Here is a 16,424-nt window from a genome sequence, read left to right as displayed (position 1 = left end):
GGCAAAGGAATCTCATCATCTGGGAATAGAACCAGGTTCTATGACTGTTGATGGAACTCTTCTTCCAAGAATCCTAGTCCTGGCTCAAAGTTACTAGGAGACTATGTCTCATCATCTCGTCTAGCACGAGATCTTATCGGCAAACGAGTCTCATGTACCAAAGAGACTTTCGTATCCAGGAGCTAAGTCTGCCAAGACACCCTAGTCCAAGGGACTTCTAAAATCATGCTTTTCACCTAAGGTATCTCTTCAACTAAAAGGCCTAGTCGTTGAAGGTAACTCATATACGAAGAGACTTTGGTGGCAAAGGAATTTCATCATCTGACAGACCTTGTCATTCCAGGTTCTATGACTGTTGATGGAACTCCACTTCCAAGAATCCTAGTCCTGGGTCAAAGTTACTAAGAGACTATGTCTCATCATCTCGTCAAAGAGGCTTTCGTATCCAGGAGCTAAGTCTGCCTAAACACCCTAGTCCAAGGGACCTCTCCAATTGAGCTTGTCGGCAAGGGAATCTCTTCAACTAAAAGACCTAGCCATCCAAGGTAACTCATTTACGAAGAGACCTTGGCGGCAAAAGAATCTCATCATCTGAGAGACCTTGTCATCCAAGGGCCTTGGCCTTTTGATAGAACTCCACTTCCACGAATCGTAGTCCTGGGTCAAAGTTACTAAGAGACTACGTCTAATCATCTCGTCTAACACGAGATCTTATCGGCAAACGAGTTTCATGTAACAAAGAGACTTTCGTATCCAGGAGCCAAGTCTGCCAAGACACCCTAGTCCAAGGGACCTCTCCAATTGAGCTTGTCGGCAAGGGAATCTCTTCAACTAAAAGACCTAGCCATCCAAGGTAACTCATTTACGAAGAGACCTTGGCGGCAAAGGAATCTCATCAACTAAGAGACCTTGTCATCCAAGGGCCTAGGCCTTTTGTTAGAACTCCACTTCCAAGAATCGTAGTGCTGGGTCAAATTTACTAAGAGACTACGTCTAATCATCTCGTCTACCACGAGATCTTATCGGCAAAGGAATCTCATCATCTGACAGACCTTGTCATTCCAGGGAATAGAACCAGGTTCTATGACTGTTGATGGAACTCTTCTTCCAAGAATCGTAGTCCTGAGTCAAAGCTACTATGAGGCTATGTCTCATCATCTCGAGATCGAGATCTTATCGGCAAACGAGTTCCATGTACCAAAGAGACTTTCGTATCCAGGAGCCAAGTCTGCCAAGACACCCTAGCCCAAGGGACTTCTAAAATCGTGCTTGTCTTTGGTGGCAAAGGAATCTCATCATCTGACAGACCTTGTCATTCCAGGTTCTATGACTGTTGATGGAACTCTTCTTCCAAGAATCCTAGTCCTGACTCAAAGTTACTAGGAGACTATGTCTCATCATCTCGTCTAGCACGAGATCTTATCGGAAAAAGGTTCATATCCAGGAGCCAAGCCTGCCAATAGATCTTTGTCCAATGGACCTCTCCAATCGACAAAGGAATCTTATCAACCAAGAGACATTTTCAAGCAAACGGGACCCAAACTGACTCAACTGTCCTTCAAATGGTCAAATCTACCTAGTCATCCAAGCAGCTTTACATAAAACGAGACCTTTCCGCGTTCCGAGAGACAGTAGCGCTCTTGCCATGCCTGCACCGAACATAGCCAACACGCACAAGAATACACATCACAAAGCTGTGCATTTATTTATATATGTATATTTATTTTCCAGCCCATGCTAATATACAGTATTTTTTTTATTTAATGATAAATACGCATCGGTTTTGTTTTGTATTTTGTTTTTGTTTGTTTTTTAGTAGCTATCAAACGCCGTATTTTTACGTTACACAAGATGACAGTTAAGTTATTACATTGTTTAATTGATTTGATTAGCTGTTTACTTTGTTTGTCTCTTACTGTGTGTGGTTTTTGCTGCATGCTTGTTTGTTTGTTTGTTTGCTGTTCTTCTTTCATGGCTTGCTTTTTGTCCTTGCATTTTTCTTCTTTTGCTGGCGATAGTTGTGTTTGCTTTTTTTATTCAATGTTTTTACTTTTGTTTTCTCTTTTGCGCGCACGTGTAGGTTTGCTATATGTATGTGTGTGGTTTTCTCTTTTTGTTCTTTACATTTATCTAATATTTACTCATTGTTGCTTTGTTGCTTTCACTTCCACTCGTAAGACATCACATTGTCGCATTGTGTTGCTTTTGGATGTGTTCTTCCTGTTTTTTGTTTTGTTTTGCTTCTTCATTACTTTACAAATTGCAGCAGTTAATATTGTGGATAGTAATGTATAAACCATTGTTTCCGTTAAATAGTCGAGTCGAGAAGGTTTGATTGCGAAATAATGCGATGGCTGTCCGTTTGCGTCCCCGTTCCTGCAGAAGCAATTCTGCTTTTGTATGTGTGTGTTAGGCGATTTGACAGCTTCCAACGAACTATGGTAGCTCTCGTTACCATACATTAAACGTAATTAGTTAAAAATAAAAATAAAAAACACGCGTGATTTTTTTGTTTCTTTCTCTAAGTATATTAGGAAGGCAGAAAAAAGTTATATATCTAAAAAAAAAACATGAGGGCAAAAATTCATCAGTCTAAAATCAAAAAGCAAATACTGTTGTGATGCACGGCCAATACTTAAACTCCCTTCAAAATTGAGTTTCCCCCTCCCACCCTTATTTTCCTCCAATCCTGCCCTTGCCGCATCACCGTGCCCCTTCCCCTGGGGTACGAATGCCAAAGGAAAAAGGCCGGACAAAAAATGGCGAACCGAAAAAACACCGATTAACCGTTGCAAGTAGTGGTAGTAGCAGTAGTAGTAGTAGTGGAACGGCCCGCTGCAAATCTTCCATCGCTATTGCCCTTGTACTACCCGATTTTGTTTCGCTTCTTTTTTTTGTTGATTAAATGTTTTGCTGAGCATTGAAAGTTGCGTGTTTTGCTTTAGGACGGTGTTCTGTTTTCTTAACGTCTCTCCCTCCGCCTCCCTCTACTACCGCTCACAAAACCTTCCCCCTTTCCCTGTGTTTAGCAGCTTTTCCTGCGTGCTGCCTATCTAAACCGCACCCGACTGGTGCATACTTTTACTGCAACAATTACATACCGATCCGATTGCCGGACACAACTAATCGCGATACAAACACTCACACTCAGACACGCGCGCATCCTTTACACAATTTTGTGGACAGCAGATATTTGAGTTTAATTATAGCGCAACAGCAGCAGCAGCAGCAGCAGCCGGAATACTTACGAGCAGGGGGCAGTACGCTTCTTTCACCCTCCTCCTACACCCCTCCCCCGCTGGTTCAAGCGGCAAGGGATGAAGCAGCACTGGCAGCATTGGGAAAATGTGTACGATTGATATCTTAAATGTGTGTGTGTGTGTGTGTTTTTGCTTATTTTCATTTTCATAGGGACCTTCTAAGGGACTAAGGACCGACTTTTCCTGACTTCATCCCTTCATCTGCTCTCTCTCTAACGTCCCAACGGACACAATGGAAAATAGAAGAGGTAAGAAAACAAGAAGAAAACAATACATATATCCTTAATGGATCGAAGAATCTAACTTTTCGTTTCAGTTCCTCAAACATTTTCGCGACCACCCCACCAATCTCTCCACTTCTTCCATTTTATGTTTGCCCTTATGTATATGTAATGTGTAGGTTGCTTGCTGCTAGCTTTCTTTCTGCTTTCTTGCATTTCTTCCTGCTCGTTTTCCATTCCCCTTTTACCCCTTTACCTTTTGCTGCGCTTTTTTTCTTTTACTTTAGCTTGATTTTGTTAAATGATTTCAAAAAATATATCAGTTTCTGAGATTCTGTTTCCCTTCTTGTTTTTTTTTGCTCTCCTCTGTTGCTTTTTTTTTGGGGAGGGGGGAGAGGGAAGAGGGGGTTTGTTTTGCTTTTCACTACACCGAACGCCTGTTTCATTTCTTGCCTCACACACCCCCCCCTCCCCTCTCCCTTTTTTATGAAAAGGTAATTACATTAAATGGTATCTTTGGTTTTTCGTACCCCGCTGCCTATCATGGTACCGGATGTTTTCGCCGTCTCTTTCTTGCCCATTGCTGTTTGTGTTTGGAGCTTCCATTTCGTTTTGCTTCTCTTCGCGCTATTAGGAAGTGAAATGTTTCGAAATGTAAGATCGTTCTGCTTTTCGTCTTCAATGTTTTACATATATATTGTGCATTTTGTTTTTTGACTCAGTACATCGCTCGCTCGTTCGCTTTCTCTTGTGTGTATGTGTGTGACGAAACCACTGCGCAGCAGCAATGCAAAAGCTGTATTATTATACGCTTCGTATTAAATGGGTAAACCGAAACGATTTACATGTAGCGTCGCGAGGGTTGCTTAATGGTTAATGTTTGCATGCTGTTGTATTGAGAGGCCCTTGGCATAACACTTCTTCACTTGCACCACTACCCATAGCGCGTGTTGATCAGCCCGCGTGTTGATTCCTTTTATTTGAGTGTTTGAGTGGTTTATGTGTACGTGTATATTATATTCATATTCATAACGATAATAATGTCCGTTTGCAAGGCCAAAAGGTATGAATCAATTCCCAAAACGAGATGCTGCTAGAAATATACACACACACATATGTGTAATCGTATTTTGTATATGCATACCTTACCACACACAAACAAAAAATGGAGAAAAAAAACCCAACGAAATTACGTAGAGTCGAATGTGTACGTGTGTGTGTGAGCGAGTGGGTGTGTGTTGAAGCATAATATCTAGTTACTACAAGCGAAGGCTCCTGGTTCGATGATCCTAGCTTGGTGGAGAAAAAAAAAAGACACGACAAGTTTATATGTAGATAGGATTCTCCTGTCCGGTAAGCAGTCGGAACATTGAAGTGGGCATGGTTTTCATCAGTATCTACAAGAAAAAAAAGGAGGAAAACACGCGCGTTAGGATGAGCTTGGTAGCCGGGGCTACCATTTGCCGGTCGTTCCTTACCTCGCCAACCGAAGTTGCTAGCAGATTGACAATCTTTTCGTGTGGCACCGCAACGACACTTTGGTTATTGATTTCGATGATTCGATGACCGACACGAACACCGCCCCGTTCGGCAATTCCTCCCCGCAGCAGGCTGCAGATCTGTGAAAACGAAAGCAAATTAGCGTCGGCTATGTCGGTGAGGTTAGAGTATTGGTGATGTCCAAGGGCCCACTTACCACGCCGTTCTGTACGCTAAATCCTAGCTGGTACTTTGTGTTCGGTCGTTTGATCTTCACCTCCACCACAGGCGCACACGGGACGACGGTAAACTTCACCACGGTTTGGTTCTTCGTGTTCTTGATGTAACCCTGGCAGGTGGACAGCGGCAACCCGACCAGGCTCAGTCCGTTGATGGCGATGATCTGATCGCCAATGTTTAGCTGCCCGCACCGGGCTGCCGCACCGGAAGACGCCAGGTTCGCAATCACCACGGTCGGTAGCATCGAGCCCCAGCCCGACTCCACGATCACCACGCCCAGTATTTCACCCTTCGCCTTCGGCACCACCACCTCCTTCTGCAGCTCCTTCTTGGCGAAGATTTCCAGCTCATCGCCGAAGATCTCCTGGCTGTTGAGCACCTCCTGGTAGTCCATCTCCTTCATAAAGCTGTGGTCCTCAATTCCGTTCGCCTTCAGGAACTCCATGTACGCGACCTGAAATGCTTGCCCGATGCTTTGCGCGATAAACTGTGCCTCCTCGCTCTCGAACACGTGACAGATCATCTTCGGCGTACGGTTGCCCTTAGGCCCGGCGGCAAGCTTCTGGGACGGTGTGCTGCCGGCCGCGTGACTGGCCGGGTGGGCACCGGCACCGTTGCCAACGCCCCCACCCCCACCACCGGACGAGTCCGTCGAGTCAACGTCCTGCGGTACGAAACGGCGCCGTGCCATCAGCACCACCAGATCGCCAATGTCGGCAATGTAGGAGATCGTGCGCAGTGCGTGGTCCATCATGATCTCCTTCAAATCCGTGTTTAGTACCATTATCTTTTCGGTGGATATGAAGAGATCCACCTCCGTGCTCGGTTGAACCTCACCATCGGGAGACTTTAGATTTAAGGAAAACAAACAGAGAGAGAGAGAGAGGGAAAAGGGAAACTGTCAGTTATCTTCATAGCAAAGTGCTGTGTGTGTAATTTAACTTACCAAAGCCTGATAGTAGCAGTAGTGGAAAACAGCATTAGGAGGTCGGAAGAAAGAAATAGAGAAAAGCAGGCAGTGTTAGTCCAATATTGATGCTCGCAATACTACACAGCTAAGTGAAAGCAAACCCATACCTTTATTCTAGAAACGGCTTCTTCTGCCTGAAGCATGCGTGTCGATTTCGTAGGTTGTCCTTCGCACACTAGCTGCGTGGAGCCTAAGTAACGTGCCCGAAATAGAACACCTTCAATAAGAACTGTATGTACGCTGGAATAGAACCAATGCCCAAAGCACATTAGAAATGAAGTAAGACGTCGACCAATTTACTAAATTTTACTAAAAAAATAGCTACATAATTCAGACATTCGTATACTTACAAATAACGATCCGTTAGAGAGTGTGTAAGCATAATGTTACAGAAAAAAAATTACCAAAGTTTAGTTCCCATCTTATTTAGCTAAACTGTTACTGTTTCGTTTTATGGATTCTATTTCTTTACTTAAGGCTAGGGAGTAGAATAGGCTCACAAGTGGTACGGGGCGCAAGCACGGTGAAATGCGTGCATAAGTGTTTAGGACATAAAGGTTGTTGCGAACGCGACAAAATAAAATTGAGCTAAACTGACAGGCATGCAAGAGTTAGATGAGAAACTTTATATAACTAAATATCTTTGTTTAGGATAAATTCTCATCGGCAAATATTGTCTTAGGAAAACAACCTTAAGTCACAGAGAGGCCTCATACCGCGAGAAAGACGAAATTATGGTAACATGTCAGGGTTTGTCATAAAATATCTAAAAAAGGGGACAATATCCAGGCATATGGAAATCATAGACTCAAGCCGTGTAATAAAAATGAAAGTGAAGAGCATGGGCTGAAAGAGGTAAACACTAGAACAAGGCATACATTGTCATTGCGCGATTAGTTTCATGAAAAAATGACCAACGTAAAGATCAAGGCACGGTCGTAGGGAAGTGAAGGAAAGACCAATTTGACGAATAGAATAAACGACGCGCAGGCAATAGGCAATAGGAAAATAGGCATACGCATTTGAACCACAGATGCACGATGCATTACCCGTGGTCATAAAACGATAGGGTAACAATTGCCAGATATTGTAACATTACAGACCTTCTACACTAGCCGACGCCTGGCAGGGGTCAAACGCATCAGAATACCGAGTTAGGATAAGGGAGATCGATGTAATGCTGTATCATGTTCTTTTTCCCACAGAATTTTAGTATTAAGACAGGATTTTTTGAGAATAAAATCGACTTGTAATCCAGACCTCAACGAAGAAGCTTGTGTTTCATTGTTTGGGTATCAGTACAGAATCGGGAAAGTTTCACCTTTGCCTTCCCTCCGGAAATTGGTTACGCACTTTGGTGTCTCCCCACTCCGTCGGAAGAATTAGGCGAAATTAAGCCAAGCAAGAACCACGGTCAGATACTTCTCCTGGTTTTCCAGGAAAAAAGGTTAATCGTCTGATCGAGCTACGGCATTCCCGTTGTCCACGCCGAGTTAGTGTAGTGGGAGTCCGCCGCTAAAAACTTCTCTTGGTTATCCAGGAAAAAAGGTTAGCCGCCTAATTCAAGCAACTCTGACAAGGCCAGGAATCTGCGCGGAGATTTCCCGAAACGATCACTCCTTCGCGTGGTCGGTTCAACAACGGTTCGTTATCGAACTAACAAAGGTAACATTTAAACTAACCTCTAATTGAGTAAAAAAAAATGCTAAAACTTATTACAAATTCCTTTTGCAACTTGTGAGCCTATCGTACTCCTGCGCCATAGCTTCTACCTACCTTCCTTGTTCTTGGATTTCCGTTTGCTGTCATTGTTCAGCAGTGATTTCGATTTGGCCGATCCGGTCGGGCTGGCCGAATCATTCGACTTGTCCAACAGGTTGCCCTCGCTCAGCGAATGCTGCGGGCTGGGATTCGGCGATGTTAGCTGCGTCTGCGGTTCGTTCGGACCGTTAAAGTTAATCAAGTTGCCACTCGATTTCGTGCTTTTGTGGCATACGGTGGAGGTCGGGCCACCATTCACAGCACTTCCGACTGCCACCGACGTTGGGATGGTGGTAGCGGACGCACCAAGCTCCGGCAGTGCGATGCTAGAATTGGCGCTCGTAACGCCGGTACCGGCTGATGGCAGGAAGCTGTTGGGACCGCTGGCGCCGTTCGGTTGGTTGCCGCGTGCCCCAACCGATCCACCCTGGCTGGCCGGTTTGCCGTTCGGTCCGGAGCCGGCAACAGTACCCACCGGGGCCGGCGCACCGACGGTGTTTGCCGATGGTGCCACACTTTGCTGCTGCTTCGGTGATACCTTACCGAGGGTAAGCAGTCGCGCGGCGCCCGTTTTGCGATCGTTGCTCCAGTGCTTGCTGTTGCTCTCGTCGTAAAACCCTTGATCGTCCAGCCGCTGGTGCCCGAGCAGACGGTCGGTTTCCAGATCCGTGTCCGGATCTTCATCCTCGTCGACGAGTGTCATCGTTTTGGGCGTTTGCACACCCGGCACGATCAGCACATCCGTCTCCTCGGCAAACTCGCCCGGCGTGGTGCTTGGCTTGGCGGTACACGCTTGCAGGGCGGTGTGTAGGGAGGACGGGGAGGACGAGACGGGCTTGCAGGAGTTGCCCGGCACGGACTGCAGTCCATTGGAAAGCATGGTGGGTCCACTACCGCCGACCGACGTCTGGAGCGTTGTGCCACCGTTGGCGATCGGTGGTTTGCTGCCAAACTCCTCGCTGGCTCGTGTACGCGGTATCCATATTGGGGAGAGGCTGGGACCGGTACTGACACCACCGCTACCAGTGCCACCGCCACTGACCGCACCACCGGTGCCTAGCGGTTCGGAAAATTCGCTCGCGCAGCTGTTGCCTTTCTCGAACGGTTTCCTAGATTGGTTGCCACTAGCTAAGTTTAAGTTCTTCGTTTTCTGCAGGCAAAGTCTAATGTCCTTCAATGTTGACTGCACGTCGGCGGCAGATGTCTGTGGATGGTTGAACTGCTGCTGCTGTGATTGCTGTGGTTGCGCTTGCTGTTGCGATTGTTGCTGCTGCTGCTGCTGTTGTTGCAGCTGTTGTAGGTGTTGTAGCTGCTGGTGTTGCTTTTGCGGTACTGCTTGTTGTGGTTGCTGCTGCTGCTGCTGTTGCAACATGGACAGGTTATCACAATCAATCGAAGACTTCCTATGCGGTGCTGGCGCCGGAGGTGGTGGAGTCGATTGTATAGTATCTGAGAATATCATGAAGAGAGAGAGAGAGAGAGAGGGACATAAAAACACGGTATTTCATCTAGAGGCATTTAAGCTCGGACCTCTAAGTACTTACTTATAGTATAAAGAGATTCCAGCTCTGGATCGCGATTCTTAAATATGCTTGCGTTATGTAGCATACTAGAGTTTAGCTTCAGATTTCCCATGCGGAAGGTGTTGTTTACGAAGTAGCCCTCGACATTAGTGCTTTGGTTCTGCTGCTGCTGCTGTTGCTGTTGCTGTTGCTGCTGCTGCTGCTGCTGCTGCTGCTGCTGTTGCTGTGACTGCTGCTGTACATGCGGTGGTCCTTGTGCGCCTTTCATATCCTTTGACACTATCGGTGACGATGATATCGATTGCTTTGCCGTAACCGAGGGCGACTGGGCTCCTAGCAGACCGTACGTACTGCCGCCGCCGGATTGCATTAAACCACCGCCGCCAGCATTATTGCCATTGGCCGACAGCTGCTTTACGCTCCCGGTTACGAGATCCGGCGGCAGTAAACCCGTCATCGTGTTCGCGTTCAGATTGTTCTCCGAGTCGGACACGTGACCACTCGACAGACCATCCTCCAGTACCGGCATGGCGGCGTAGTAGCGTGTGTAGTTGTTCGCATTGTTTGCAAACAGACAGTTGAGCGTGTCGCCGGCTCCGGTTGGTGCGCCGGAGGTGGCACTAATGACGCCATTGTTCAGATCGTCGCACATCGTAGCACCGTTGCCGGAGATGAGCCCAAAGTCGCTGCCGTACTGGGGCGAAATTTCGCTATCGTAATCGCCACAGTTCGAATCGTAGTCGGTCGTGTCGGGCGAGTAATTGAAGTTTTTGCTGTACTTGCGCGTAAACGCTTTGCGCCCCTCCCCACCACCATCACCGTTCAGCGAGTAGTGCAGCGGATCCTTGTCACTGCCGTTCGAAATGATCGGGTGTCCGTCGTAGTTGGAATCGTTGATCGCATCGTAACTGCTCGTACGGCTCGCCCCATTGATGTAGGTGTTGAAGCGCAACTCATTTACGCTGTTAGCGTGCTGGTTTGCCGACTGACCCTGACTACCGGTATGTGCGTCGACCTGCTGCTGTTGCTCTGGGTAGGGCTTGAGCAGGCTGCTCTGTACGTACATTGCGTAGTCGCGTGCCTCGCTTGCCGACTGTAGCGTGGATTTCAGTGACAACCGTACACCATCTTCCTCACGTCGATCATACTCCGTGTTGCCGTATCTGTCCGTCCCCTCCACCACGGCTACTCCGCCCGTCACATTGTGCCCTTTCAGATGCGTATCGGATTTCTTCTTCCTTAGCCCACAGTACTCGTTTATTCGGGCTTTACTCTTCAGCTTGTAATTGTACTTCGCCAACCCGTTCTCCTTTTCGTTCTCGTCCTCCTCCTCCTCCTCCTCCTCATCCTCCTCATCCTCGACGTCAGCCGTATCGTCGTCCTCTTCCTCCGGCGTGGGCCCATCGCTGAGCACCGGCGATTTGGGCGAGTGTGCAATGGTTTCCTGCTTGCCCGACCCATTCCCAATGTACGTCGTTTCGATCGTTTTCGAGCGCTCCAAATCGACCGGATAGTCGTAGTGCACGTCCAGGCTTTCCACATCCTCGTCCGCACTGTCATTGTAGTCGCTAAACTTTTCCACGTCCTCCGTCGACGGACACTTGAAGAACTCCTCCAGCACCTTGCGCGTTTCCGAAAACTCGTACAAATAGTCGAACGTCGAAGAGTTGGCGATGGGCGGAAAGCTGGACGTACCCATCGTCAGCTCGTCCTCCGATGTGGTTTGCGCGTTCAGTTGGATTTTCTCCAACGGTTTGCTGCCCAGCTCAGACGCCGACGGTGCTGGTTTGCCGCCGGCAGTTTTAATGTCACACGGCAACAGGTCGTACACGTGATGGTCCTGCTCCTTCCCTCTACTCCCTGCGCCCTTGGACTGCAGGTCGCCACCACCGTAACTATTCGCCGTACCGTCCGTGTCCGTGTGCTGGGATCGGGAATTTTTGGAATCTAGCAGCAGCGTCTTGCTCAGGGTGGAATTTACCTGGTCCAACAGGGAGGGCGAGCAGCTGGCATGGCCGGTGGACGTTTGGGGCATGCTATTGCCATTATTGCCGGTTGCCGCCGTCGGTGTCGACAGGACACGCTGGGGAAATCCAGGACGAGGTAGCGTTAACAGTGATGGTGACGTTAGATTTATTTTCACACTCGACGCTAAGTAGCAGTCGCTTTCGTCGCACAAATTCAACCCGAACCTTCTCGGCGAACCATCGTACTCTGAACATCCCGCAGCGTAATGACATAACAGGAATGGGCAACAATTAGATATATTCACCAACAACTTCAATCAACACATTGCCATTGCACAATAGCAAGTAAACTTAAAATGAGATTCCACAAGAAAGAAGAAAACGCAAACCAGTGTACTCACCGATAATGTTGGATCCAGTGCTGACGTTACTCTCGCCCATATCCTGCCCCCCATCATCCATCCCGATCGGTTTGACTGGGTAGTGTGATATCATTTTATCCGCAAAATCCACCGAGCTCAGCAACTGCTCGTTCTCCACGCTAGGGCTAGCGACGCTCAGCCCAACGTGCGGCACGTGCTCCAATTTCTGACCCAGGTGCAGCACACCTTTCCGGCCCGGTCCCGGCTCGTCCGCCAGCGTGTCCGGCTTCGGTTGTGTAACCGACAGCGAGTTGCCGTGCTCCTTCGTGTTGCTGCTAAGCACGACGATTTCGTCGCCCCCCTCGCTACCGGCCGCACAGTGCATGTCCCCGTACCCGGTCAGCTTGTCCTTGCGCGTGCTGTTGTACGTTTGCATCTCATGCTGGTAGTTGAAGTACTTCAGCTTGTCCTCCATGTCACTTTCATCCTCGAGCGGTGACTGCAGCACCATATTGTAGCAGTTGACCGGCTTGTAGGCGGAAGACGGTACGCCACCCCGCTTCGGTGGCTGCATAGCACCACCGCCACCGGCTCCACTACCCTTCGACTTGGCCACGCTCGGATAGTGGGAGACGGACAGGTGGCAGTAGTTGCGCTCCATCCATCTAGCCGTGCCGGCGAGGTCGCTCTTCTTGGTACGGTCGGCCGTGTCATCGTCATCGGACAGCAGCAAACCTGCGGTGGTACTGCCGGTGCCTCCCCCATCACTGTTGCCTAGTGTTGCGGCGCTGATAGTAGATTGATTTTCGGTTGGCGAACAGGTCAGCGACGGTGGTTGATTGTTGTAGTAGAAGCTGTACCCATCCGTGGACGAGAGATTCTTGCTAGCGGATTGATTGGACGAATGCTTTACACTCCCGGCACCGTACAGATCGCTCTTCAGCCCGATGCCTGGTCCTCCAGCTGTTCCACCACCACCACCACCAACCACACCGCTTCCGGATCCTCCTCCTCCTCCTCCTCCTCCACCGGCGGATGGATGGTTGCTGGTGTAATGGTTATTATTACCGCCCGTACTGCTGTTACCACCGCCACCCATATTGTTGTTCATGCCGCACGCACTCATCTGCAATCCCTTGCCGACGACCAATTCCTTCTCGGCGCTATACTCAAACTCCGTACCGTGATTGGCGGTGCCACCGGTGTTACCTCCGCCACCACTACTATTATTATTCCCGTACAGGTTCATATCCAGGTAGACCTTGGTGCCAGCCGCCGGTGCATTGGTGGCCTGGGCGGCAACCGTCGGCGGGCTCGTACGCGTCACATACGTCGCCAGCGAGTGGGTCGAACCGAGCGACATGCTGCCGACGTCCATTAGGCAATTATTGTTACTACTGTTTTTGCTACCGTTACCGTTCGCACAAGCACTGCTGTTGTTGCTGGCGGTGCTGCTGCTGTTGCTGTTCGCGGTGCTGTTGTTCATGACATAGTGATATTCACTGCGCGGTTTGCATTTGGGAAACAGTAACGAAATTTTCTGCTCACTAAAACTTAACGCCGAGGACACATCGTGCGAGGACGTGCCACCACCACCACCACCACCACCACCACCACTACTATGCTCGTGTGTCAGCACACCTGCCGTATCGTTACAGGCGCTGCTGACGCTGCTGCTGAAAGGCATGGAGGAAATAGGACTGCTATCATTTTGGTCGACTGTGGTGCTCTCTACTGGTGTCGAGGATGACTTTTTATCGAAAGCAACGGTCGAACTAACCATACTTATAGAGCCCCGGGGGCACTATGTATCGAAACGGGGCAGCGTATTGCAGGTGTTCGTTTTCGCTAGCGTTTCCCGCACACGAGTGGTTCCGCTTGGTCGCCCGCTTGGCACCAGCAGCACAACAACGGGGCAAAGGGCCGTTAAAGGATTAAAGGGCCACGAGGGGTCACGAGGGGATGGGAGGGTGAGGGGTGGTTGGTGGGTTGGGTTTTTGGGGATTGGGATTTGTATGTATGTATGTAGATGAACTTAAAAACGACCGAAAACGAAAGAAACCGAACATTCACCACTGGGAACTACGGAACTGGGCCGCTGGATGGCGGTGTGTTTCGACTTTTTGTGTTTTCGCAAGACCCGTCAAAAGGTGGCGCACGATGCGGCGGAAGAGTGTGTGGGTTTGGAATGTTGGAAGGTACTGAAATGTAACAATGTTAAAAACGCACTTTTAATAACTAGATTGCCTTTTCGGACACACGGTTTTGGGCCCTAGCCTAGCGGGGGGTTTGCAATGGGGGTTGGGAAAAAGGGATGGGGAGGAGGGGTTTGTCGTCCCCGCAGCAAAGGGTTTTTGTTTTTTTTTTTTTGCTCCCCGGAGGGCTATAGGAGTGTACTGCTGCTGCTGCTGCTGCTGTCTGAACACAATAGCGCAATGAGTAGTAGCCGCAAAACAGAGGTTGCAATGTAATGTGAGGCAGGCGGCGGTGAACGAACGAACCGTGTTTGGTGAGCAGCAGATAGTACACTAAAAGAAAAACTTGTGGCGTAGAGAGCGGGGGACGGGCGAGCAACGGATAGGGGATGTGGATGGGAAGGGGGAAGGTGGTGAGCTGAAGGATGGCAGGCGGTAGCCGAGCAAGAAAAATCGATAATTGATCTTTTTGCACACAAGCGTGTGATGATTTGCTGAAGGTATGGGGGAGATGACTCACGGAAAAATATAAAAGAGAGGGTAAATCGAGCAGACAGGTCCTGCCTGGTTCGTATGATGAGCGTGCTCTCTCTTTCTCTCTCTCGTTTGTTTTCTTCTTCTTTTTTCGTTTGTTGTTGGTTCCTTCGAGCTGTCCTCTCTTGAGGTCCTGTCTATGTAAGTACGCGCGCGCGTGTGTGTGTGTGTGTGTATGCGTCTGCGATATGTTTGTGTATGTACAATAAACGCAAATACGATTGAGGTTATGGTTCGGGGTTTACTGGTAGGTACTTCTTCTACCAAAAATCGTACCCAAGAGAAGGCTGATGACTCAATGTAGACTCAACGCACCGTCAATGGTATTGGGTCGGGCTGGAAATAGGATGCTGTAATGCCGTCAGAGCCTTGACACAGTACAGGAGCAATGAGTGAGGATGAATTGAATGTTGCAGTTTATAGCGCAGCTAGCTCGGCAACTACTAAAACACTCACACACGCACACATACACAACAGATGAAGCAAATACAAGCTGCTCTAGCTGAATTTACTCTAGCACTCTACAGCAGAGTAGGCTCGAAAGTGTCCCCGGAATCCCCCTTCAACGTTGACCCTCTTGTGTCAGTTCCGTGTCCGGTTTCAACGTTTGTCTCTGCTGCTGTAGATTGCTTCCTACTCCTGCCATAAGGTACCGCGCGAAGGACTTTATTTTTTCCACCACACACACACACACGCAACCGTCCACGAATGTAAACTCATTCACACATATATACACACACATCCGTTTCAGGTTCATGTCATTAAAACCCGTGGTGATTGGGAGATTCCATGGTTTTTCGCGTACGTAAATTTTACCAACTGGCACAAAACGCACACGTACACGCACGTACACAGGCACAAACTCACACACACACACCAGGAACGCGAGGACGCGCATACAGTGTGTTGTACGTATACACCACCACCGTCGCGCTATGTATGCGGTACTACGGTTTGCTAGTATAGATGTATGTGCGGACCACTTTAACGTAGGATGGAGTGCTCGCTTTTGCCCGTATGGAAAAATGAAATTTTTGCACGAAATGAACGATATAGAACCAAGCAAAAAAAAAACAAAACGAAAATGGAATCCCTACAAGCATCAGTTCGGTTTGTTGTTGCTCTGCTACCAGCGGTTAAACGCAAAAGCTAGCCTACGCTGTACGATTAGCAGCAGCAGCAGCAGCAGCAGCATGTATATTGGATGATGCGCGACATGCAGTGAATTTGTGTGTCTCTATATGTTTTTTTTTTTCATTCTTATGTCTTGCAATTGCATAACGAAAGTATTATTCGCCAAAGCACAGGAGGCAGCTGCCTCGGAACAAACACCACACAAACCAGTCAAATGCGACAAAACAAAAACACAAACACGCAGCGAAACGATACCGAAATGAGAAAATAATTTAAACGGGGAACAGTTTGCAAGCCATTAGCGCACTTCAATAATAAAAAGAAACCCACGAGGAGCACGAGAAAAAGGAGGAAGAAAAAAGGCCAATCTTACATTTTAACCGAACATCGAACACACTTCGCTTTTCGAACGACTTCCCTGCGACTGTTGCACTTCTTCACGGAGCAGTGGGAAATTGCGATTTCCTATTGATCCTGGGTACGTACGGGTTTCCTCTGTTTACCACACACACACACACCTAAATATTCAGAACAAGTGTTCACCACCATTCAACTCCACGCACACAGGATCGCGCATCGATCCTTTTTGCTCACTTTCTCACTCTCTCCTTGTCTCTCTCTCTCTCTCTCTCTCTCGCTCTCTGTCTCTCGTTTACTTAATTTCTCGCTCTCTCGCTTTGCGTAACCGGAGCGATAACCCTTTTTTTATTATTTTGCTTTTCTAGCCAGTACGCGAACTCCGTACTTTCGTACTATTCGTAAGCGTTTTAAAATGTCA

At 48.4% G+C, this 16,424-nt stretch overlaps 1 protein-coding gene across 9 annotated transcripts; it reads right to left on the bottom strand.

Annotated features, from left to right (window-relative positions):
• Positions 1-1,808: 1,808 nt before the first annotated feature.
• Positions 1,809-16,212, bottom strand: LOC118517463. Of its 9 annotated transcripts, XM_036063625.1 has the most exons (10): positions 16,020-16,173; positions 15,253-15,826; positions 11,823-13,459; positions 9,476-11,668; positions 7,947-9,380; positions 6,278-6,399; positions 6,147-6,152; positions 5,178-6,047; positions 4,960-5,100; positions 1,809-4,878 (listed from the first exon to the last, which is right to left on the bottom strand). In XM_036063625.1, exons 2-10 carry the CDS (start codon positions 15,408-15,410, stop codon positions 4,807-4,809), a joined length of 6,633 nt encoding a protein of 2,210 aa, XP_035919518.1. In that variant the 5' UTR covers positions 15,411-15,826; positions 16,020-16,173; the 3' UTR covers positions 1,809-4,806. The 9 variants fall into 9 exon arrangements, 8 of the variants coding, with proteins under 8 accessions (XP_035919518.1, XP_035919520.1, XP_035919517.1 ...); XM_036063627.1 differs by lacking the exon at positions 15,253-15,826 and having other exon boundaries at positions 11,823-13,984; positions 16,020-16,177; XM_036063624.1 differs by having other exon boundaries at positions 15,253-16,173.
• Positions 16,213-16,424: the final 212 nt, after the last annotated feature.

This window comes from Anopheles stephensi, chromosome X (genome assembly GCF_013141755.1).
Source record: "Anopheles stephensi strain Indian chromosome X, UCI_ANSTEP_V1.0, whole genome shotgun sequence".
NCBI classification, from domain to species: Eukaryota; Metazoa; Arthropoda; class Insecta; order Diptera; family Culicidae; genus Anopheles; species Anopheles stephensi.
Note: the sequence above shows the minus strand (reverse complement) of the source record. Positions and strands in the feature narration are given on the sequence as shown.

What these genes read in the sequence shown, in the direction of transcription:
- LOC118517463 (XM_036063624.1), bottom strand. Translation starts at nt 15,410, where the DNA reads ATGCGCGTCCTCGCGTTCCTGGTGTGTGTGTGTGAGTTTGTGCCTGTG. An exon ending in GACATGAACCTGAAACGGAT is followed by an intron (nt 13,460 to 15,252) that starts GTGTGTGTATAT and finishes CATGCCTTTCAG; the next exon opens with CAGCAGCGTCAGCAGCGCCT. An exon ending in GAAATCCAAGAACAAGGAAG is followed by an intron (nt 6,400 to 7,946) that starts GTAGGTAGAAGC and finishes GCGTACATACAG; the next exon opens with TTCTTATTGAAGGTGTTCTA.